This window comes from Aegilops tauschii, chromosome 2, assembly GCF_002575655.3.
Source record: "Aegilops tauschii subsp. strangulata cultivar AL8/78 chromosome 2, Aet v6.0, whole genome shotgun sequence".
In the NCBI taxonomy this organism is placed as follows: domain Eukaryota; kingdom Viridiplantae; phylum Streptophyta; class Magnoliopsida; order Poales; family Poaceae; genus Aegilops; species Aegilops tauschii.
This window is the reverse complement of record NC_053036.3, coordinates 259,253,180-259,276,969: the sequence shown is the minus strand read 5'-3', so window position 1 is coordinate 259,276,969 and position 23,790 is coordinate 259,253,180. Positions and strand designations below refer to the sequence as shown.

At 47.9% G+C, this 23,790-nt stretch overlaps 2 protein-coding genes across 2 annotated transcripts; one reads left to right on the top strand and one right to left on the bottom strand.

The window, feature by feature from the left end:
- Positions 1-1,376: 1,376 nt before the first annotated feature.
- On the top strand, positions 1,377-1,961 carry LOC109753271 (uncharacterized). Its single transcript, XM_020312184.1, has one exon. The coding sequence runs from the start codon at positions 1,377-1,379 to the stop codon at positions 1,959-1,961; it is 585 nt and encodes a 194-aa protein (XP_020167773.1).
- An 18,717-nt stretch (positions 1,962-20,678) lies between these two features.
- Positions 20,679-22,477, bottom strand: LOC141041635 (uncharacterized). Its single transcript, XM_073508447.1, has 2 exons — positions 21,006-22,477; positions 20,679-20,924 (listed from the first exon to the last, which is right to left on the bottom strand). Exons 1-2 carry the CDS (start codon positions 22,400-22,402, stop codon positions 20,783-20,785), a joined length of 1,539 nt encoding a protein of 512 aa, XP_073364548.1. The 5' UTR covers positions 22,403-22,477; the 3' UTR covers positions 20,679-20,782.
- Between the last annotated feature and the right edge of the window lie 1,313 nt (positions 22,478-23,790).

The window sequence follows — 23,790 nt, the reverse complement described above, 5'->3', positions numbered from 1 at the left end:
CTCGATGTAATAAGTGTGTGATTGAACTCTATTATAAATCCTCGAGTAATGTGTGTGTCAGCAATACCGATTTAGGGATGACACTTAAGCACAGAGACTATGGTCCATTGGGATCAGGTCGCTACAGGTGGCAACCTTATGTTGGGCTTTGTGGCTTGCCTGAAATTATATGGTTTATAAAAATTGATTTTCATCCTCCATGAAGGTTATTCATGCATCTACGCGATGACTTGATACTTGGTCTACCCTATAGAGGCCGGAGAACATAGAATTTTTTTATAATGGCGTCTACCGGCTGAAGCATATGCAGTTAGGGAGGTTTTCTTTCATCCTGGATGACATTGCAATCTTATAGGATCTGCTCCATCTTGGCCTAATTCTTTTTGATTGTGTTGAATGTGCTGACCGTGTGAATTGTGCTATGCAGAGATCGGATATTCGCTTAGTGTGATTGTACCACCTCAATATGTCGTACAACTACGACACGACTTGACTTGTGCAGTGATGGCTAAGAAGAACTAGAAAAAAGATCATCATTTGTGCAGTGATGGCTAAGAAGAACTAGAAAAAAGATCATCATAACAATCATCGCAAAAGGACCCGGAACAATAAAAAGACTAGAGAGCAACGACCCATGAACGAAAGAAACAAAACTAGGCCAGATTGAGGAGGTAACGTGTACCCGACTGAGCTCACTCACCCAACGTACATATTCTTAGTTTAAGGGTCGGTCCCCGGTTTATGTATGCTACATGTTACCATGGAATATGGTTAGCAACAACGTTTTTGAGAATACACCAATCCTTGGCATATCAATTTTACAGAAGAAAGGCAAAGAAGCCAACAACACCGTCATACAATGCTAGATAGGCATTAGGGCATCTTCAAGGCGGACCTGCAAACCGCCCGCATCCGTTCGGATCACGTTGTCCGGACCACGGAAGTCATCCAACACGGGCATGTATCGGTCTATAGCGCGGTCGGACGTACTTTCTCCCGCAAACTGAGACAAAAGTGGGACAGCTTTTCGAGAGTCCGGACAACAGACACGCTGGACTCCGACACCCTCGGCCCACCTAAGACCCTTCCCGGACCCACGCCTCCATCCTCCCCATTTCTGTTCTTCCTTCTTTATCTCTTACCTTCGCCGCCGCTCCACTACCCCGGCCGCCACGCCACACCCTTGCCGGAACTCTACGTCTCCGTCACCTTTGGCGCTCTAGCAGGGCTCCACCCTGCTTCTCCTTCATCATCGTTCAACCCCTGTCCTCGACCGCCCCGCCAGGTACCATACGCTACTGCTATATTCACCATGCCCGGCAACTGTTCGATGAATTGCCGGAGCTAAAAACAATTTTCCCTTCTTCTTTCTAGCAATGGATTCCGAGTTGGAGTACATATACGAGCAGTTTGTTGAGTCGTCTGATGGCTCGTCGAATGAGGAGTACTCCGATGAGACGGCGATGATGCAGGCGGTCCTTGAAGACGCGGAGCGTGTTCTCAATTTCAAGGCCTTGATCAAGGGTCATCGAGTGCTCAACCACAACAGGGCTCGCGGCCATTTGACACTGATGGCTGACTACTTTGCCCTTGATGCACTCTTTGCTGACCATTTGCGCTGGCGTAATCGAATGCGCAAGACTGTCTTCGGTCGTTTGTACCAGGGCGTCCGATCCTATGATGACTACTTCATCCTGAAGAAGGACGTCATGGGAACGATTGGGTTCTCTGGTTACCAGAAGTGCACGGCCGCACTCCAGATGCTTGCATATGGCACAGTCGCTGATTCGTGGGACGAGTACCTACGGATGTCTGAGAGCATATGCGGAGATGCCATGGTTAGGTTTGCAACTGCCGTGGTCGAGGTGTTCGGACCTCAGTACTTAAGAGAACCAACTGTGCCAGACACCGAGAGGCTCTTGGCAATCTCAGAAGCAAGAGGGTGGTCAGGTTTACTTTGATTTCTTGATTGCATGCATTGGAAATGAAAGAACTGCCCGATGGCTTTACAAGGGCAATATCAAGGTCATGTTAAGATGCCCACCATAATTCTTGAAGCAGTTGCATCACAAGATATTTGGATTTGGCACGCTTTCTTTGGCATGCCCGGCTCTCACAATGACATCAATGTGCTGCAGCGATCACCGTTGTTTGCGAAGCTGACTGAAGGAAAAGCTCCTCCTTGCCACTATATTGTCGATGGACATGAGTACAACATGGGCTACTATCTGGTTGACGGTACCTATCCTTTATGGGCTACCTTTGTCAACCCCATCTCTAACCTAGTTGGCCAGAAAAAAGCTCACTTTGCCCAAAGACAAGAAGCAGCTAGAAAGGATGTCGAGGGGGCATTTGGAGTTCTGCGGGCCCGTTTTGCAGTTGTTCATGGACCTGCTAAATAATGGGATCCGAAGACCTTGTGGGAGGTGATGACATGTTGTCTGATCATGCGCAACATGATCGTCGAGAATGAGGGTGACGATGCTGCCGCAACTCTAAAATTTGAGAACGGGGTGATCATATCTAACTTTCAAACCAAAATCCAGCTACATTTGAAGAGTTTATTTAAATGCATCAACAAATTCGATATTGACCAACTCACGGGCAGCCGAAGGAAGATCTGATTAAGTATCAGTTGGCGGTTAAAGGGGAAAACAATGTTGGGATGTAATATTTGAACTTTTTAAAGTTTGAAGTACTGCTGCATGCGGCTATTTGAACGTTTGTACCCTATGTATATAGTTATTTGATCGTACGGACTTACAAAAAATAAAAAGGCCGGATGTATGCGACTGCGATTGAATGGCGGTCTCCTATATCCTTATCCGCGGACTGATTCACCGACCCAGAGAAAATTTATAAATTGCCGTTGGAGATGCCCTTAGCCAGCCATTTTGCCAGAGGACTACTCCTCACTAGAACCTAGTACTAACAACTGCGGCGGAGCGCCCATGACCGTAAAGCGTTCAGCACGAAATAGGCCATGGTTAGCAACAACTCTCTATCAATCTCGTAAAGATTTTCCTGTGACAACTCAGTACCGCAATGACAAACGAAACCTCGATTTAATAAACGCTGAAAAATTGGAGCACATCATGGCCAGAGTGGTGCCAAATAAATATGCTGAGATGGTGGTTTCCTTATATATAAGTTATGTTGCACACGTTGGAAACAAACGTGCAACACACTGTGCCATGTTGCCACGCGCATTTTTTGTAGTAACAACAAAATGAGCCTACGAGACGCACGCACCATATATTTTCTTTCTCGGCGGGTATTAAACCATGTCTTGGCCTTTCCTGCACACCTCCGCTCCGTGCAGCGTCGCCGCGCTGCACCGGGGCGTCCCCGCCTCCCTCCTCCGATCCCCCCGCCACCACTCTCCTTTCCGCTGCCGTCGGTGACGCCGCCACGGCAAAGCCCGAGCGGCGGCGGTCTTCTGCTCGCGCGTCAGCTGCTCAAGATCGATGCGGCGGCTCCGATCTTGATCTTTTTGGCGGTGATGGCGGACAACGGCGGCTGGAGTATGGCAGCGGGTCTGTAGTCGTAGCGGGTGGCGGCGACGGCGGCCATGTTGCAGTCGCTCAACCTCAGGTTCGGTTTCGGATTGCCGTGGCGCTCCTGGTCTTGATCTGCATCACGTGGGCACCCGGGACGGCGACCCTGGGCTTGGCGGTGGTGTTCATCTCCTACGTCGGAGGTGGTCAGCCTGAGGATGGGTGAGCAGATCTCGAGATCTGCAATCTAGTCCCGGCTGCGAGTCGGGGAGACATAGTTGCCGGTGAAAACCGAGCCGACGGCGGACGATGGCGGCGGTCTGCGCCGTTACCTTGATAAAGGCATCGTCCTGTAACTACTGTCGGCCCACTCGTGCTGCTCCAGGGGAAACCCTAGGATCTGGTTTTCCAGATCGGACGATGGCGGCACTACGGTGTCGGTTCTCTCTTGGGAGCATCGTTTGTGGAGCAGGCGCTGAAAGTCAGAGGCAGGAGGTGGAGCGGCTTCGTCTTGCACGGAGCTTCGGTGAAGATGTCAAGTCATGCCTGACCGACAGGTGCTACGCTTTGTCATGCCTGGTCGGCAGGTGCTACGCACGATAGATTTTCTAGAGACTTCAAGCTGTGTCGGCTGGTGGTACTTGGCGGCATGGTGCTGAGGGGTACCGGCGGCGACCGCCACGTGCTCAGCAGTTTGCGCGCAGGGAGGTGGTGTTGTTGGGCAATGTGGTGGCGTCGACGGCAGCTAGACCAGGCAAGGATGATGCGTCAGTACAGCTCTGAAGATGGAGTGGTGGTAGTTGGCGGCGGCGGCCTCTGAGAGCACGCCGGACCGGTGTGTGCCTCATACCCGGCAAGTAGCTTGGTTGGGGCCTCAGGTCTTAGATGTTAGGTTTGGCTGCGAGGTCTGTGGTATTAGGCCCGGACTATCAGCATCCCTTCATCAACTGGATAGGAGTAGCGACAGATGTTGCCTAAACGGTGGCTTCAGACTTACTGTTGTATTTCTTTGTAGGGTTAATTATCCTTTTGCCCTCAGTGGTGTCCGTGTGCTCAGTTTTGCCCTCAGATGCGAATTATGCTCAGCTTTGCCCCTAGTTCGTACGCACCGACTCGTTCCGTGAACTCTGCCGTCTCCGTCAGGTCAACATTTTGACTCGGCCCTTACAGGTGGGACCAGGCGGCAGAGACGGCCAATTCTATTCAGACCGTTGCACGCGTGGCTTGTGGGACCCAGCAGAGAGCCGTTGAGCAGAGAGCCGTTGCGGGTGTGCTATATAAGCGGGCGACACACAGCGGCGGTGACCACGGCGACGGAGAGCACGGCGACGAAGAGCACGGCGGTGACCACGACGAGAGAGAGAGAGAGAGCACGGCGGTGACCACGGCGAGAGAGAGAGAGAGCACGGCGGTGGGAAGCTAGCTGTGGAGGGCGCGGCGCATTGAGATCCCCTTCGGCTCCGAGCTCCATGTCTTCCTCAAGCTCCCGCGCCACCTCGCGGATGCAGAGCCGGGCGCGTGTGGACATGCCTGTCTTCGTCTGTCCGCGGTGCCGGGCGGGCGTTGTTCGGAGGGTTTCTCACACACCGAGGAATCAGAATCGTCCGTTCTACGTGTGCAGCGAGAATGGGGTAAGAATCGGGGCAATTGCACCATTTTCATGGTCGGGATCTTTGAGCAATGGGTTGATCTGTTTGGTGTTCATGCAGGTGACATGCTTCTTTTTTTGGGTCGATGCTCTGGCCAAGACTCTGATGAATGAACTACAAGAAGAGCATGAAGAATGGTTGTGCATGCTGCCACGGACGACAGTGGCCGCAGCGCGAGCTCCGGAAGAAGAGATGGAGGGCGAAGCACGCACTGACAGAGACTAGCTGTTGAGCTTAGGATGTTGAAGAAGAAGGTTAGGAAGCTTGAAGATCAAGCACTACCAATACCCATTTGCAAATAATTTTGGGCATTTGTAGGTATGGTAATCGCACTGGTTGTAATGTTGAAAATGTATGGAAAGGCATGAATTATGGAGGAATTTGTAATCTTGAAATTGTATGAGAAATTCACCTAGTTTAAATGTTGGTCAAAGTTGTTTAAATGTTGAAAAAAAAGAGAAGAAGTGACCAACATTTAAATATGTTGAAAAAACAAGAAATGAGGAATTCAGAAACTTTTGATCAATGAAATGCAGCTCTCTGCTCTGCCTTTCTGTCAAAAAAGGTTGCTCTTGGGCCAAATTCAGAGCGTAGAGCCAAGTGCAGGCTAGACTAATGGGCCAACTGCATCCAATTATGCCCATTCGGGGGTTCTCTTGCGTGTTTTTCTGTTTTCTGTTCTGATTTAATTTAGGCAGTAAATCATAATGCTGAAACTTTTTGTGGAAGCTAATTGAATTATTTCAGAGCCAAACAATTTAGAAATTTTTTGGAGCTATTAAATATTTAATAGCAATTTAATTACTCCAATTCAAATACACTGTGATTTAAATAAAAGACCAAAATGTCATTGTGACGCCCGCATATTTAAGCTACAGTGAACCTCTGCTAATAATGCCACGTCACCCCGAATACTGTTGCTAATGTCGCGTTAGTTCGAAACCGGTTCGGATTCAAATTCAAAATCAAGCAAACAATAAAAGTTTTTAAATAGTAAAACTAAAATGTCCGGATTGTGGCAAATAATCCATACTAGATATTGGTGAAGAAACCACATTTCTGTAAAGTATGTAAATGCACTATAGTAAGTGAAACAACGGCAAAATTATTATTTAAAATGCTCTTAGAATAATAAACAATTATAAACTACTTTCATTAATGTGCCAAAATATTTGTGGCAGTGGCATAACTACTAATACTAAATTAGGTACAACTTTCGTAATTTACAAAACAAAATTTAACTGATAAATAAAAGAAAACAGAAACAAAAAAATAAGTGAAAAAAGAAAAGTGAAAATAAAATAGAACCCAGAAACCCTCCTCCCCTGCTGGGCTGTGGCCCAGCTGGCCACTGCCAGCCAGACCGGCCCATCTGGCCACCACCCCCTTCCTCCTGTTCACAGGGGGGATCGTGGCAGAGATCCCCCAGCTGTGGCCGAAGCATGTCGCCGTGGCGACCATCCTCCCTCCCCCACGACGCCTACTTGACACCCCCGAGCCCCCTTGTCGAACCCTAGCGCCCCCAGATTCCATCCCCTCGCTCGACTCCCCTCGGTCCAGTCAAACACGAGAGCAACCGCCGCCGTGCCATCTTCGATCCTGTGGCCGCCGTGCTCCCCGAGCCACGCGGAAACATCTAGCATCTCCGCCATGCTCATCTCCGTCGTCTGCTATCATCGGTTCGAACTGGAGTGCTCTGCATCGCCGTTATCGTCTTCGTCTTCACCGTCGGTCACCGAAGGGAGCCACCGTTGATTCGTTGTCACCACACCTCCCCGGGCCGGCTGAGCTGCTCATTGGAATCTCTGTGAGCACCTGAGCACTTCCCCTCTCCCGCCCCTTTCAATCACGCACACTAGTTTGCTTCCCCACTATGACTGTAGCTCACCGTCGCCATAGCCGCCGGGGCTCTGAGTCCGCCACCGCGCCCGTGCGCCCCCCCCCCCCCGCTGTCCAAGGTCACCCCTTGCCCGTCTACATCTGTGCGCGCGCTCACCCCCTCGCGCGGGCCGCCCACACTTTGCCCGCTCCCGCCCAGACTGCACGCTCGACCGCACCTCCGTCAGCGCATCCACGGCCGCCCGTGGTCGCGTTGCCCCGCTACCCGCGCCCGGCCGCAACCTCACTTGCGCCCGCTCGCGGCCTCAGCCGTACACCCCGGCCACTCCCCTGCTGCCTTCCGCGCACGCCCGCGCTCGCGCGCGGCCTCGCCTCTGCTCTGCTCGCGCCGCTCCCCACTGCCCCTCGCCTCGCAGCGCCGGGCCGGGCCCTGCGCGCACTCTCATCGCCGTCGCCTTGGGCCGCACGGCTCCCTCCGCCTCCGCGCCGCTCCGGCCGCCTGCCGGTGCCGTGGCCGCCGGCGCCCCGCGGTGCTGGGCGGCGCCCGTTGCGGCTGCGCCCACAGCGCCCGCACCTTGCCTATGTGCCCGCACCCGCCGCCCGACGCCCGTGAACCACCGCCCGTTAGCGCCCGTGGCCCTATGACATGTGGGGCCCCAACCCCCAGAACGGTTTTATAAAAAAAAGATTAAAAAAATAATAAATATAAATATAAATATAATTAATTAATTAATTGACTAACTAAATTAATTAACTTAATTAATCATGTTTAGTTAACCTAATTAACTATTGATTAACTAATTAAACGGTAATTAAATTAGTTAAATCCTAATTAGAATAAACAGAGTATGACATGCGGGACCCACACGTCAGCGACCCAGTCAACACCTCTGTTGACTGCTGACGTCATGATGACATCAGCATGCACTGTTCTTGATAATGTTGAATTTAATTAAATAAATAAATTCTGAAAATGATTTAAAACTTTAGAAAATCTTATAAAATAAACCGTAGCTCACATGAAAATACTTTGTACATGAAAGTTGCTCAGAACGACGAGACGAATCCGAATACGCTGCCCATTCGTCCGCCACACACCCCTAGCATATCGAAAAGGCAACTTTCCCCCTCCGGTTCATCTGTCCGAAAACGCGAAACACCGGGGATACTTTCCCAGATGTTTCCCCCCTTCGCCGGTATCACCTCTTACCGCGTTAGGGCACACCTAACACCGTTGTTTGCTTTGCCATGCATTGTTATGCATCTGTTTGCATTGTATTCATTGTTTCTTCCCCCTCTTCTCTCTGGTAGACTACGAGACCGACGCCGCTGCTGGTGCCCCGACCGACTACGTTGTTGACGACCCCTACTTGCCAGAGCAACCAGGCAAGCCCCCCCCCTTGATCACCAGATATCGCCTATTCCTTCTCTCTACTGCTTGCATTAGAGTAGTGTAGCATGTTACTGCTTTCGGTTAATCCTATTCTGCTGCATAGCCTGTCATTGTTGCTACAATTGTTACCTTTACCTGCTATCCTAATGCTTAGTATAGGATGCTAGTGTTCCATCAGTGGCCCTACACTCTTGTCCGTCTGTCATGCTATGCTACTGGGCCGTGATCACTTCGGGAGGTGATCACGGGCATATGCTATATACTTTATACTGTTACATTACTTATGATACTGTTCGGAGATGCGGGCTGAAAGGGCAGGTGGCTCCATCCCGGTAGAGGTGGGCCTGGGTTCCCAACGGCCCCCGACTGTTACTTTGTGGCGGAGCGACAGGGTAGGTTGAGACCACCTAGGAGAGAGGTGGGCCTGGCCCTGGTCGGCGTTCGCGGATACTTAACACGCTTAACGAGATCTTGGTATTTGATCTGAGTCTGGCCACTGGCCTATACGCACTAACCAACTACGCGGGAACAGTTATGGGCACTCGACGTCGTGGTATCAGCCGAAGCCTTCGTGACGTCAGCGACTAAGCGGGGCGCGCCGGATTGGAACGTAAGCCTGCTCTTGTATTAAGGGGGCTAGTTCTGCTTCCAGCCGCCCACGCAACGTGCAGGTGTGCAATGGGCGATGGGCCCAGAACCCTGCGCCATAGGATTTAGACCGGCGTGCTGACCTCTCTGTTGTGCCTAGGTAGGGCTGCGACGTGTTGATCTTCCGAGGCCGGGCATGACCCAGGAAAGTGTGTCCGGCCAAATGGGATCGAGCGTGTTGGGTTATGTGGTGCACCCCTGCAGGGAAGTTTATCTATTCGAATAGCCGTGTCCCTCAGTAAAAGGACGACCCGGAGTTGTACCTTGACCTTATGACAACTAGAACCAGATACTTAATAAAACACACCCTTCCAAGTGCCAGATACAACCCGGTGATCGCTCTCTCACAGGTCGACGAGGAGAGGATCGTCGGGTAGATTGTGCTATGCGATGATACTTGGTGAACTTACGATCTACTCTCTTCTACATGCTGCAAGATGAAGGCTGCCAGAAGCGTAGTCTTCGATAGGATTAGCTATCCCCCTCTTATTCTGGCATTCTGCAGTTCAGTCCACCGATATGGCCCCTTTACACATATACCCATGCATATGTAGTGTAGATCCTTGCTTGCGAGTACTTTGGATGAGCACTCACGGTTGCTTTGCTCCCCCTTTTCCTTTCTTCCTGGTTGTCGCAACCAGATGCTGGAGCCCAGGAGCCAGACGCCACCGTCGACGACGACTCCTACTACACTGGAGGTGCCTACTACTACGTGCAGGCCGCTGACGATGACCAGGAGTAGTTTAGGAGGATCCCAGGTAGGAGGCCTGCGCCTCTTTCGATCTGTATCCCAATTTGTGCTACCCATCTTATGGCAACTTGTTTAACTTATGTCTGTACTCAGATATTATTGCTTCCGGTGACTTGTCTATGATCGAGCACTTGTATTCGAGCCCTCGAGGCCCCTGGCTTGTATTATGATGCTTGTATGACTTATTTTAATTTTAGAGTTGTGTCATGATATCTTCCCATGAGTCCCTGATCTTGATCGTACATGTTTGCGTGTATGATTAGTGTACGATTGAATCAGGGGCGTCACAAGTTGGTATCAGAGCCAACTGCCTGTAGGAATCCCCCTTCCAAACTCCTTGGCCGAAGTTGAGTCTAGACATTGCAAAAACTTTAATAACATGGTTGTGTGGCTTACAGGCCCACGTCACCATTGGGTGGTAGTAGGATCTTTTATTCCTCGTCCATACTCTGGGACTCTGATCTCTCTTCTATTCGGGTTAAATGATTTTACTAACTCTGACTCTAGGTTCTCGTAATTACTTCCTCCTGGAGAGCCCTTCACTCCAGATGATCGGTTGGTGCACCAAAAGATTCTGAAGATACTCTCCGATGTTCTCTCAAGACTTTGTGCCCACCGCTTTTGCTATTCCCGACCACCGTTAAATCCTTATGGATAACTTCTTACCCTTGACATTCTTACATTCATCCCTAGCTGCTCTTGTTAATACAAGATGCATCGAATTGTTCTTCGACTTTTAAGAATCTCTTGAGCTATTGCATTACAGATCTTTGCCGCCTGAGTACCCCTATGGATAATTCTCACATTTATCGAGTATCCGCTCATCCCCAGATGATTCATGTATTTCACAAAATTCTTCGAAATACCATTCGGTCTTCCAAAAATCCTGAGCAACCTATTGCTCATGAAATTCTTGCTTGCTTGCATTATGGTTAATCCCATAAGTATAGTAATCTTATTGGCAACCTTTGTCAATATCATTTTGAGTCCATTGATTCAATATGTTGCGAATACTTGCAATCCTCACTCAGATCCTAGAATTCATCCTTTCGGCTCAGGCGTCATTTTAAGCATGAGCAGAATCTCGACCAATCAAATTGTTATCGAATTTACCCCTAAGCTTACTCAACTTATCCATCCTTAATCAGAGCATTTGCTTCTGATCCTTTGATTTGGAAATCATAATTCCTTTACATGTGAGCTTTGAATTAGCCAGTTGCTTCTATAATCCAATGCCTTCGCATTGTTTCTTCCTCTGGTTGTGTGCCGATGCTCACATCAGCTTCGCTATGGACCGTCGGATCCTTTGTTGAAATATCATCCGACAGTGTCCTTTGTATACAAAAACCTCGAGAAGTTCTTTCCCTGATACATAATGCCTTCAGTAAATTGTATCCTCTTGTTTTGTCACCCATGCTCTACTATCGAGCTTGTGTCATTTACTATTGAAGCTTGTGGTATAAGTTCCCAAGATGCCCCGATGGGTTGAACCAACGCCTTCCCTAATCTGTGTGAACCCGAAAGATTTCGCAGGTCATACTTATCTGGTATTGCACCAGGTAAAACTTTCAACAACTAATGTCATTTTCGGAATACGAGAGGTGAATGGAAGGTTATGCATTGAAGAAGTGGGAGTCGACCTTGAACCTTTGTGTTCATGCCCATGGACACGATGTAGATCCTATCATGGAAGCTTCTTGAAATAATAACTATTTCCTTGATATATTATCATCTGGTATCTGTGAATTGATCCTTTGCAACTGTGGCTCCGACCATGATTGTTCTCCTTTGATTCCATTTCTCAGACAAGATGAAGTACTTGTCTTCTGCAAATCATTTCACGTGTCCACCCTCTACTCCGCTCTACCGTCGAGTATTACACTATGATATCTCGAGAATATCATGGAACTGCATAACTTCTTATGGGTTCTTCATCAACTGTTCCGATTCCAATTTTCCTGGGTTCTGGGTTGTCGTCAACTAAGAACACCACATAGTGAACCGAGTCCGCACTACGGTTCAACAACTTCTAGTAATCTTCTTTACTTATGGGTTTGTACCCGATCACGTCATTCCTAGCCTGTTTGGCTATATCATTATCGTGATGATTTTTAACTGTGCTACCTGGTCCTTATTCCCGGAGCACCACTTTCGATGATGAGCTAAGCTTACGTCGATTTTCCTCATCATATCATTTGTCCTTGAACAACAAACTTGATTTCGAGTTTGTGTCGTACCCATGGTTCCAATAGCCATTCGCTTCATCATTCCTTTGACTTGATGCCATCGTCGATCGATTACATCTTCATGAAATCTCTCGACAAGTGTGTCGTGATCATCATCAGCATTCTGAGCTCTCCCAGGATATCATTTGAATTCATGATGAGAAATACCATCCTTGCCCTTGATGATTTGTGCTATCATCGACCACTTTATTGCCTTCCGTACAACACAAACTTGTTCGTGTTTTGTGTATACCTTGAGATCCTTGCTATCCAGCATTTGTTCTCCTTTACCTTGGAGTATTACCATCTTTTATGTCAAGAATGTCATGAGAATTTCACCACCCCTTAAGAAATTCTTGTTGCAGTGATGCTTCTCGCCATCACCATTCTTTTCTTGTCCCCGTGTTGAATGAACTCTGTTGTGAGAATTTAATATCTCTAGCAACCCTATTGTTTCGAAGTGAATGGTCGATAGTTTCGCTATCGAATTACCATTCTAACTTTGATCGTCCTACTTGGTCCATATTTCCAGGTGCTTTTTCGTTCAATATTTAATTGTGGATGTTCTCATCGAACATACCTCATTATATACTTTGGTGTGTCCGATGCTATCACCTCGTTCATTTAATTGTGGAAACCCATCTTTTTTGTAAACCTTGATGAATTGCCGCTGTGTCCATCAGCCACCTCCTCATCCTCTCCATGGTTTACTAATGAACTCTTATTTCGGAACTCGTTTCCATAGTTCATTTCCCGAGAATCTTACGATGTCTTCTCATTAATTTGTGTTGCACCTTTCTTCAACAGGCATCCTGAGTGTGAGGTATCCTGACACCAATAATATCTGAATCTTGGTCAGATATGATGGTTGGAGCATCTTCCAAGAGTCATCACATTGGTATTTATATATCCCGGTAAGGTGATGTCTTACCTAGCACACCTGGCCGGAGGACCTATTGTTATGGTTCTTCCTTTTTAGCAAGGTTAACCATTCTTCCATGAGGAAATGGTAAGACTTATTCTATAAGTTGTTCCTGATGAATCCTTTGAGTATACAAAGTCCGACCTTTGCTTGAAGACCATGTCAATGCTATGTCGAAGCACGTATGTGGTACTCCTATCATCAATAAGAACATTTGAAGCACAATGCTAAATTTTCTTTATCAACTATTCAAACACTCTTGTTTGGGTAATGTCATGAAATTCCTCTCCCCTTACCTAAATGGTTACATACTTGGAGCCAAATCCTTATCTTGCTCTGCCTTTCCTTGGGAAAGATATACTCTAATACTTGAGTATAACCACCTTTTCCTTTCCATTGGTCTGATTAATGTAATAATCACATTTTCCTGTCCATTGTTTTGGTTAACCTTTCTTGTGACCTATATGATATAAGCAGCAATATTTCCCTACTTATGTAAATGCCTCGGTGTACCATCCTATTTGGTGTAGCCCTGTTACTATTGTTGATGACATTCTGGTAGCCACCGATGGACGAGAACTTTGCCTATTGGTCTGCCTCGTTCAACGAGCAGGAAAATGGTTCTCTTCGTCCCTCGCCCTTGGTACCGACGTTGTTGCCGACATAACTGACAGGCTATCTGCTGACATGTCTTGCCTACATGGTCATACAAGACGTCACCGCCCTTCCTACCGTTAACTCACCTGGTGGGCCCATAACCCACAGTTCCACATGATCGAAACCTGACTCTTCTGTACACCCCCTGATCCCAAGGTTGTTCCTTGCGTGTGGCCTCGTATGTAAATTCACGAGCCACTTCTGAGAGATCATCAATTCGGGTATCAAACACGATACTTGTTCCTGTTGCTTTGAACCCCTTTCATGCCCTGTTTCAGGCATCGAACTATAGCCTGCCCGCTCGAAACTTCCATTTTGCACCTTCTTACTTTGCTCTCGATGATTTCTTAAGTTTCAATTCGAGAGTTACTTTCCGCCACCTTTCCCGCTGTTATCTACCAGATAAGCAACATTGTAGCGGTCTGTTTTTTCGAAGTTACCCCTTGTCGTACGTACGATGGAGTTCCCGAAGAAAGGATGCCGATTTCATCATGATGATCTGAAGCAAAGAAATGAAGACATCAGCGTAATGGATCGACCTCTTTGAGAAGAGCAACTATGCAAAGAGAACACTCGCTAGAATTTCTTAACCAGAATCCCCCCCTTACGCCTCTTAAATCTCGGGACGAGATTTCTTGTAGTGGAGGAGAATTGTGACGCCCGGATATTTAAGCTACAGTGAACCTCTGCTAATGATGCCATGTCACCCCGATTACTGTTGCTAATGTTGCGTTAGTTCGAAACCGGTTCGGATTCAAATTCAAAATCAAGCAAACAATAATTTTTTTAAAATATTAAAACTAAAATGTCCGGATTGTGGCAAATAATCCATACTAGATATTGGTGAAGAAACCACACTTCTGTAAAGTATGTAAATGCACTATAGTAAGTGAAACAACGGCAAAACTATTATTTAAAATGCTCTTAGAATAATAAACAATTATAAACTACTTTCATTAATGTGCCAAAATATTTGTGGCAGTGGCATAACTACTAATACTAAATTAGGTACAACTTTTGTAATTTACAAAACAAAATTTAACCGGTAAATAAAAGAAAACAGAAACAAAAAATAAGTGAAAAAAGAAAAGTGAAAATAAAACAGAACCGAGAAACCCTCCTCCCCTGCTGGGCTGTGGCCCAGCTAGCCACTGCCAGCCAGACTGGCCCATCTGGCCACCACCCCCTTCCTCCTGTTCACAGGGGGATCGTGGCAGAGATCCCCCGGCTGTGGCCGAGGCATGTCGCCGTGGCGACCATCCTCCCTCCCCCATGACGCCTACTTGACACCCCCGAGCCCCCTCGTCGAACCCTAGCGCCCCCAGATTCCATCCCCTCGCTCGACTCCCCTCGGTCCAGTCAAACCTGAGAGCAACCGCCGCTGCGCCATCTTCGATCCTGTGGCCGCCGTGCTCCCCGAGCCATGCGAAAACATCTAGCAGCTCCGCCACGCTCATCTCCGTCGTCTGCTATCATCGGTTCGAACTGGAGCACTCTGCATCGCCGTCATCGTCTTCGTCTTCACCGTCGGTCAGCGAAGGGAGCCGCCGTTGATTCGTCGTCACCACACCTCCCCCGAGCCGGCTGAGCTGCTCATCGGAATCTCTGCGAGCACTTGAGCACTTCCCCTCTCCCGCCCCTGTCAATCACACACACTAGTTTGCTTCCCCATTGTGACTGTAGCTCACCGTCGCCATAGCCGCCGGGGCTCTGAGTCCGCCACCACGCCCGTGCGCCCCCCCCCCCCCCCCCGCTGTCCAAGGTTACCCCTTGCCCGTCTTCATCTGTGCGCGCGCTCATCCCCTCGCGCGGGCCGCCCACACTTTTCCCGCTCCCGCCCAGACTGCACGCCCGACCGCGCCTCCGTCAGCGCATCCACGGCCGCCCGTGGTCGCATTGCCCCGCTACCCGCGCCCGGCCGCAACCTCACTTGCGCCCGCTCGCGGCCTCAGCCGTCCACCCCGGCCACTCCCCTGCTACCTTCCGCGCACGCCCGCGCTCGCGCGCGGCCTCGCCTCTGCTCACGCCGCTCCCCACTGCCCCTCGCCTCGCAGCGCCGGGCCGCGCCCCGCGTGCACTCTCATCGCCGCCGCCTTGGGCCGCGCGGCTCCCTCCGCCTCCGTGCCGCTCCGGCCGCCTGCCGGTGCCGTGGCCGCCGGCGCCCCGCGGTGCTGGGCGGCGCCCGTTGTGGCTGCGCCCACGGCGCCCGCACCTCGCCTATGAGCCCGCAACCGCCGCCCGATGCCCGTGAACCACCGCCCGTTAGCGCCCGTGGCCCTATGACATGTGGGGCCCCAACCCCCAAAACGGTTTTATAAAAAATATATTAAAAAATAATGATAATAATAATAAAAATAAATTTAATTAATTAATTAATTGACTTACTAAATTAATTAACTTAATTAATCCTGTTTAGTTAACCTAATTAACTATTGATTAACTAATTAAACGGTAATTAAATTAGTTAAATCCTAATTAGAATAAACAGAGTATGACATGCGGGACCCACACGTGTGCGACCCAGTCAACACCTCTGTTGACTGCTGACGTCGTGATGATGTCAGCATGCACTGTTCTGGATAATGTTGAATTTAATTAAATAAATAAATTCTAAAAATGATTTAAAACTTTAGAAAATCTTATAAAATAAACCATAGCTCAGATGAAAATACTTTGTACATGAAAGTTGCTCAGAATGACGAGACGAATCCGAATACGCAGCCCATTCGTCCGCCACACACCCCTAGCATATCGAACACGCAACTGTCCCCCTCCGGTTCATCTGTCCGAAAACGCGAAACACCGGGGATACTTTCCCGGATGTTTCCCCCCTTCACCGGTATCACCTCTTACCGCGTTAGGGCACACCTAACACCGTTGTTTGCTTTGTCATGCATCTGTTTGCATTGTATTCATTGTTTCTTCCCCCTCTTCTCTCCGATAGACTACGAGACCGACGCCGCTGCTGATGCCCCGACCGACTACGTTGTTGACGACCCCTACTTGCCAGAGCAACCAGGCAAGCCCCCCCCCCTTGATCACCAGATATGGCCTATTCCTTCTCTCTACTGCTTGCATTAGAGTAGTGTAGCATGTTACTGCTTTCGGTTAATCCTATTCTGCTGCATAGCCTGTCATTGTTGCTACAATTGTTACCTTTACCTGCTATCCTAATGCTTAGTATAGGATGCTAGTGTTCCATCAGTGGCCCTACACTCTTGTCCGTCTGCCATGCTATGCTACTGGGCCGTGATCACTTCGGGAGGTGATCACGGGCATATGCTATATACTTTATATTGTTACATTACTTATGATACTGTTCGGAGATGCGGGCTGAAAGGGCATGTGGCTCCATCCCGGTAGAGGTGGGCCTGGGTTCCCAACGGCCCCCGACTGTTACTTTGTGGCGGAGCGACAGGGTAGGTTGAGACCACCTAGGAGAGAGGTGGGCCTAACTCTGGTCGGCGTTCGCGGATACTTAACACGCTTAACGAGATCTTGGTATTTGATCTGAGTCTGGCCACTGGCCTGGCCCTGGCGTGTTGATCTTCCGAGGCCGGGCATGACCCAGGAAAGTGTGTCCGGCCAAATGGGATTGAGTGTGTTGGGTTATGTGGTGCACCCCTGCAGGGAAGTTTATCTATTTGAATAGCCGTGTCTCTCGGTAAAAGGACGACCCGGAGTTGTACCTTGACCTTATGACAACTAGAACCAGATACTTAATAAAACACACCCTTCCAAGTGCCAGATACAACCCGGTGATCGCTCTCTCACAGGTCGACGAGGAGAGGATCGTCAGGTAGGATTGTGCTATGCGATGATACTTGGTGAACTTACCATCTACTCTCTTCTACATGCTGCAAGATGGAGGCTGCCAGAAGCGTAGTCTTCGATAGGATTAGCTATCCCCCTCTTATTCTGGCATTCTGCAGTTCAGTCCACCGATATGGCCCCTTTACACATATACCCATGCATATGTATTGTAGATCCTTGCTTGCGAGTACTTTGGATGAGTACTCACGGTTGCTTTGCTCCCCCTTTTCCTTTCTTCCTGGTTGTCGCAACCAGATGCTGGAGCCCAGGAGCCAGACGCCACCGTCGACGACGACTCTTACTACACTGGAGGTGCCTACTACTACGTGCAGGCCGCTGACGACGACCAGGAGTAGTTTAGGAGGATCCCAGGCAGGAGGCATGCGCCTCTTTTGATCTGTATCCCAATTTGTACTAGCCATCTTATGACAACTTGTTTAACTTATGTCTGTACTCAGATATTATTGATTCCGCTGACTCTTCTATGATCGAGCACTTGTATTCGAGCCCTCGAGGCCCCCGGCTTGTATTATGATGCTTGTATGACTTATTTTTATTTTAGAGTTGTGTTGTGATATCTTCCCGTGAGTCCCTGATCTTGATTGTACATGTTTGCGTGTATGATTAGTGTACGATTGAATCGGGGGCGTCACAGTCATGGAAAATGTGCCTCAGCTCTGGTAGAGGTTTACACCTGGTGCCAAAATAAATGAACATTTTTAAGGGCATTACATTGAGAAAAAAATAATTTGTCTAAAAAATGAAGGGTGGAAAATGCACAAAAAATTGGTGCGGCTGGGGACTCGAATCCAGGACCGCGTGGGTTTGTGGCGTTTAGGGCTGTGCTGGTAACCGCTATGACAGATGGAAAGACTTTGACATGGGTAGGGAAGGAAGGTATACATAGTGAGACCGTGAATGTTTGCACACGCGTGAGAGTGGTTTTCCTTTGTTTTGCACTGAAATTTTGGAGGGTTGGAAGGTTGAAAACGTATGTTTGCACTACCACATGATTTTGGTTAGAGTGGCACTTGGTTTAGGATTTAAAGGGAATAAATTTGTATGTTAGTTCATGACTTGTTTTTTTTTGAATGAAAGAGAGGGCTTCTCACCCCCTCCGATTTTCATTAATGAAAACCACATGTTCTCGAACTTCATGACTTGGTTTAGGAAAGAAATGATATGTTTGGGCACAGACATTTTTTAACACACATAATAAACCCTAATAACTTAGATAAGATGCAACACACCATACCCTTACATTAAGCAATAATAATAAGTTCACGGACACATGACGAAACATGACACGACACGACACGACATAGAAAAGCAACAAAATAAAAATGAAACATGACGAGCTTGACTCCGGGCTTGAACATCTTCACCTTGACCTCCTTCTTCCACCTTGGCCGCGCGCCCCTTCAACATCGTCTTCATCTTCACACCTCCTCCTCCTCGTCGTAGGGAAGGGAGTGCATCTGTCCTGGAGTGGGGAAGATGCTCTCGTACTTGGTGTAGATGTTGTACACGGTGAAGAAGATGGCCTCGCAGCCGCACCAAAAGACTTGGCCGAGCAGTTCGCGCGCGTCAAACGGGTTGGTGAAGGTGACCGTGAGCAGTAGGAGGATGCCGCCGCGGTCACGAACCTCGTTGAGGGTGAACATTCTAGGCGAGCCCCGTGGGAGGTGGGCATAGCCAGCTCTGAGGAAGGCGCGGGTGAGTTTGACGGAACCCCTCCACCTTGAAATAGCCCACACACGGAGCTCCCTCTCCACGAGCACGCCCGGTGGGTAGCGCAACTCTGGCATGACAGGCGGACGGTGGAAGGTCGGTCCGTTGAACTGCATCTTCACTTGGTCTCGCTTGGGGAGGGCTCGGTCGCTTGGGTGTTTGAAGTTGGAGAGAATGGATCGGATCTGGCTTGTGGGTGGGAGAGGAAGAGAGGCACCCCATTTATAGGCCTGTGGGTGGGAGAGGAGAGAAAGGATGAGAACTGTGCGTATGTGAATCCGGACGCGTGTGTGTATCAGTTACGTTTTGCACTCTTTAATTTTTGCACGAAAACGATGCATGGGGCACGTGCATGCATCTGAATCATTGCATAGCTCTTTGACCGGGCGGTGCATCTGACTCGCTGCCCTGAACCACTGCTGTAATGCCTAACTCTGAATCAATACGTGCATGGCCACCTAGCTCACCTCGCTAGCCTAGCTCGCCTAGCGTGCCTCGCTCGCCTCGCTCGCATGCATGCACGTCCGCCTCCCGCGCATGCAAACCCACGTCGCCGCCTCCCATGCATGCAAGGCCTGGAAAGGCTGAGACGGGCTATTTACTACGGTCTCAGGCCCAGATAACGAGACGGCCCAACGGTCCATCCAGCGCGCCCGGTATTTGTTTAAAAAAATGATCTCCCAGCCAATCAGATTGCATCTCGCGGATCGCCCCCCTCCTCCCCGCAGATTCCTTCTAGAAGGGTTAGATCGACGGACCTTGATCGCCGCTAGGGTTAGAAGGATGGTCCTTGTTCAGCGCTAATGTTAGCGGGGTTTGGGAGAGGTTTGGAGCAGTCAAAGCTATGTTTGACCAGATTTCAAATGCGCATAATAAATTAAATAAAAATCAGAAAAATAAAAAACATGCGCACATAGTCTTCTTATGTCATATACTAATGATTTAAGTTGATAAACAAGGTTTACATACATTTAAACGATAAGTTCATGTGTATTGTGTGATATCTCGAGTATCTCAAACTCTCTTGTATGAAGTGAAGAGAAGTGTTTTGGGGAAATGAACATGAAAATTTCAAAAGATTCACCACAGCTTCATTTTGGAGTGACTAAGAAGGATCCAGGCTTAGTTTTTCATTTTGATGTTTTACACTTGTTTAAATCTTGGTCAAAATTATGTTTGACCAGAATTCAAATGAGCAAAACAAATTAAAAAAATCAAAAAATGGAAAAACCAGCGCACATAGTCTGTATATATAGAATATATGTGTAGAAAAATTATTTGGCTGATTTAGACAAGGTCGAAAAAAACCTTGCTTAGAAATGAGGCCGTTTACCCTACCTTTGGACCCCTCTTTTTAGCACATTTTTCATGAAAATTTCAAAAACCTTACCACAGCTTCATTTTGGATTGACTAAGAAGGATCCAGGCTTAGTTTTTCATTTCGATGTTTTAGACTTGTTTAAATCTTGGTCAAAGTTAGGTTTGACCAGAATTCAAATGAGCAAAACAAAATTCAAAAAAAACAAAAAAAAGGAAAAACCATGTGCTCATTCAAACATCATCCAACAGATTTAAACATCATGTCAAACATAGTTCTAACATAGGTCCAACATCATCCAACAAAAATACAACATTATTCATAATGTTTCATAATTATTCATAAATAGCGTTGGGGCTTCTGTCTGTTCCTTAAGCTTCTTGCCATCACTTTGCTCCTCGTGCACCTTGTGCTCATTGCTTCTTCTCTTCTCCTCTTGGTTGTCGGTACCTTGCGCGTCTTCTTCAAACCTTTCATAGAGCTGTGCAAAACATAAAGGATAATGAGATCATGTCAAGTGATAAATGTACAGTATTATTTGACCCTTGCAAGATTTACATACCTAGCAGAACTCACAACAACAGAAGGTTGGTCACCATTTGGAGCCTCACTTGGATCATCATTTGGATCCTCACTTGGATCACCATGATCACCATTTGGAGCCTCACTTGGATCACCATTTGGAGCCTCACTTGAATCATTATTTGGAGGATATTTTGGATCATCGTCAAAATCATGCGGCTGTTGACCATCATCATTTGGAACCTCATCAAAATCCTCATCTGATGCAACCGGCTGTTGACCATCATTTTCATCATCTGTTGAGGCAACCGGCTGCTGACCAACATTTTCATCGAAGCCTTCATCGAAACTCTCTCCGAACGCTGGATCTACTGTGTTATCACAATACTTACCGAAATGACCAGACCCACCACACCTTGTGCACTTACGCTTCCTTGCTCCAAGTCCAGCTCCTTCGCTGCGAGGTCTGATTCGACTCTTCCTTGGTCTACCTGCTGCTCTCTTCAGAACTGGAGCGCAAAGCTTGAATCCAGGGTCCACCATGTCCCATTGTTGTTTTCCCTCCATAGCAGGCAAGGCATAAGCATATGTGGCTTTGAACCTTGCAACAGAGTAGTAATCATGCACATACTGCTGTATGTTCCCTGCTGGACCTGGGAGAGAAGTGATGAAAAACAAGGCATGAATGCATGGCAACCCAGTTATCTGCCATTGCCTACAATTGCAAGTTCTAGCTTCTAAATCCACCGGATATCTCCATTCCCTCTTCTCTTTATCCAAATATGATATCTCTGCTGTGGTACCCGAGCAAAGAGGCATGTTCATTTCCAAGCCTGTTGTTTTCTGCTTCAGTTCATTCATCACGGCAAGGATGATAATGTGGCCCATGAATTTTGCCTCGGCTATTCCTGCACGATAATGAAATTTCTGCATGTATTCTATCCTTATCCTGTCAAGCAAATCCACCACATAATGACCCTTTAGTTTCCGGATCGTTGAGTTGAAAGACTCTGCAACATTGTTGTGCACATAGTCAACTTTGCTCAGCTCACTGAATTGGCTTCTGGCCCATAACTTGGAGTGGTGTGTTTCCAAGTATTCTTTCACTTTGGGATTCATGTATAACTGCCTCAAGTGGTAGTTGTGCTTCTTCACACTGCAAGTCAAAGATGCTGGCCATAAATTATCGGTATACACCTTTCCTTTGAATTTCTTCATGAAATTTGCAGCAAGGTGACGCATGCATTCCCTATGCTCTACTCCAGGGAACACATTGTCCACGGCCACTTCTAAACCTTTGCAGGCATCTGTATGAATGACCAACCCATTGGGATGTGCAATAGCCCGGCGAAGATTATGCAAAAACCAAGTCCAGCTCTCCTCAGACTCTGTCTCCAGCACACCGTAGGCAACTGGAAATAAAAAAACTGTGTGCATCAACTGCACAAGCTGCTACTAACTGTCCTTTAAACCTCTCTGTGAGAAAAGTGGCATCAATAGCCAAATAAGGCCTGCGGCCTGCCAAAAAACCCCGGCGACAAGCCTCAAAGCAGACAAAAACCCTCCTAAAGCATTCCTTGGTCTTTGTCACTCCCCTGAATGTGTACTCCACGGTGTGGTGATCAATATCTACAATACTACTTGAGCTTGTCCTCTCCACTTCACATTTGAATGAGTACAACAATTGAAAACTTTCCTGCCAGTTACCATAAATAGAATCCATAGCATGTTGTTTACCATTGAACAACCTCATGTATAACTTATCTTTGATGTTCTTCTGCAATTCCTTTGAACCCACTTGCTGGTTCTCTTTCACCCACTTCTTTACTTCTTCTGCCACACATCTTGACTTGGCTCTACTAATTGTATCCTTCCTAAGGGTTGATTCCTGGAATGTGTGCTTAAAAGGGTTCACTTTGACCTAAACATTGGTGCTATTTCGCATTTTAGATGCGAGCAACCTCCATGGACAACCCTCCGGACAGTGCACTCTGTAACTACTTGAGCTTGTCCTCTCCACTTCACATTTGAATGAGTACAACAATTGAAAACTTTCCTGCCAGTTACCATAAATAGAATCCATAGCATGTTGTTTACCATTGAACAACCTCATGTATAACTTATCTTTGATGTTCTTCTGCAATTCCTTTGAACCCACTTGCTGGTTCTCTTTCACCCACTTCTTTACTTCTTCTGCCACACATCTTGACTTGGCTCTACTAATTGTATCCTTCCTAAGGGTTGATTCCTGGAATGTGTGCTTAAAAGGGTTCACTTTGACCTAAACATTGGTGCTATTTCGCATTTTAGATGCGAGCAACCTCCATGGACAACCCTCCGGACAGTGCACTCTGTAACGTACTTGATCGCTCTTGTCAACTTTGAAAGTACGTTCTACCTTGATGCAGTATGTCACAAGTGCATTTCTACACTCATTCATGGATGCAAAAACTGTACCTTCTTCCATATGAGGGTTCAAAGGGTCCCATTCAACAGCTGCAAGGTCTTCGTCCTCACCCACCGCGTCACCATCCACACGGACTGCATTGTGAGCCTCATCTTGGTTTTCAGCCCGAGGTGCTCGTCGTAAATTCCGAATAACATCAGAATATAGCTTCTCTTCATCAACCCCAGAATTGTAGTCATCAGGCTCCACTTCAAGGGGGGCCCTACTGCCGTTGCGCACACTTGTCGAGCCACCACGTCACCGTGCACCAACTGAACTGTTCTGGCTAGAGATGCCATTACGACGACTTGGTTCTCCCCGAGATGTTGCACCCGTCATCCTAGGTTCAAATGCCTGCTCAAGCACATCAACTTGCAGC

What these genes read in the sequence shown, in the direction of transcription:
- LOC109753271 (XM_020312184.1), top strand. Translation starts at nt 1,377, where the DNA reads ATGGATTCCGAGTTGGAGTACATATACGAGCAGTTTGTTGAGTCGTCT.
- LOC141041635 (XM_073508447.1), bottom strand. Translation starts at nt 22,402, where the DNA reads ATGCACACAGTTTTTTTATTTCCAGTTGCCTACGGTGTGCTGGAGACA. An exon ending in GTTGTTGTGAGTTCTGCTAG is followed by an intron (nt 20,925 to 21,005) that starts GTATGTAAATCT and finishes TGTTTTGCACAG; the next exon opens with CTCTATGAAAGGTTTGAAGA.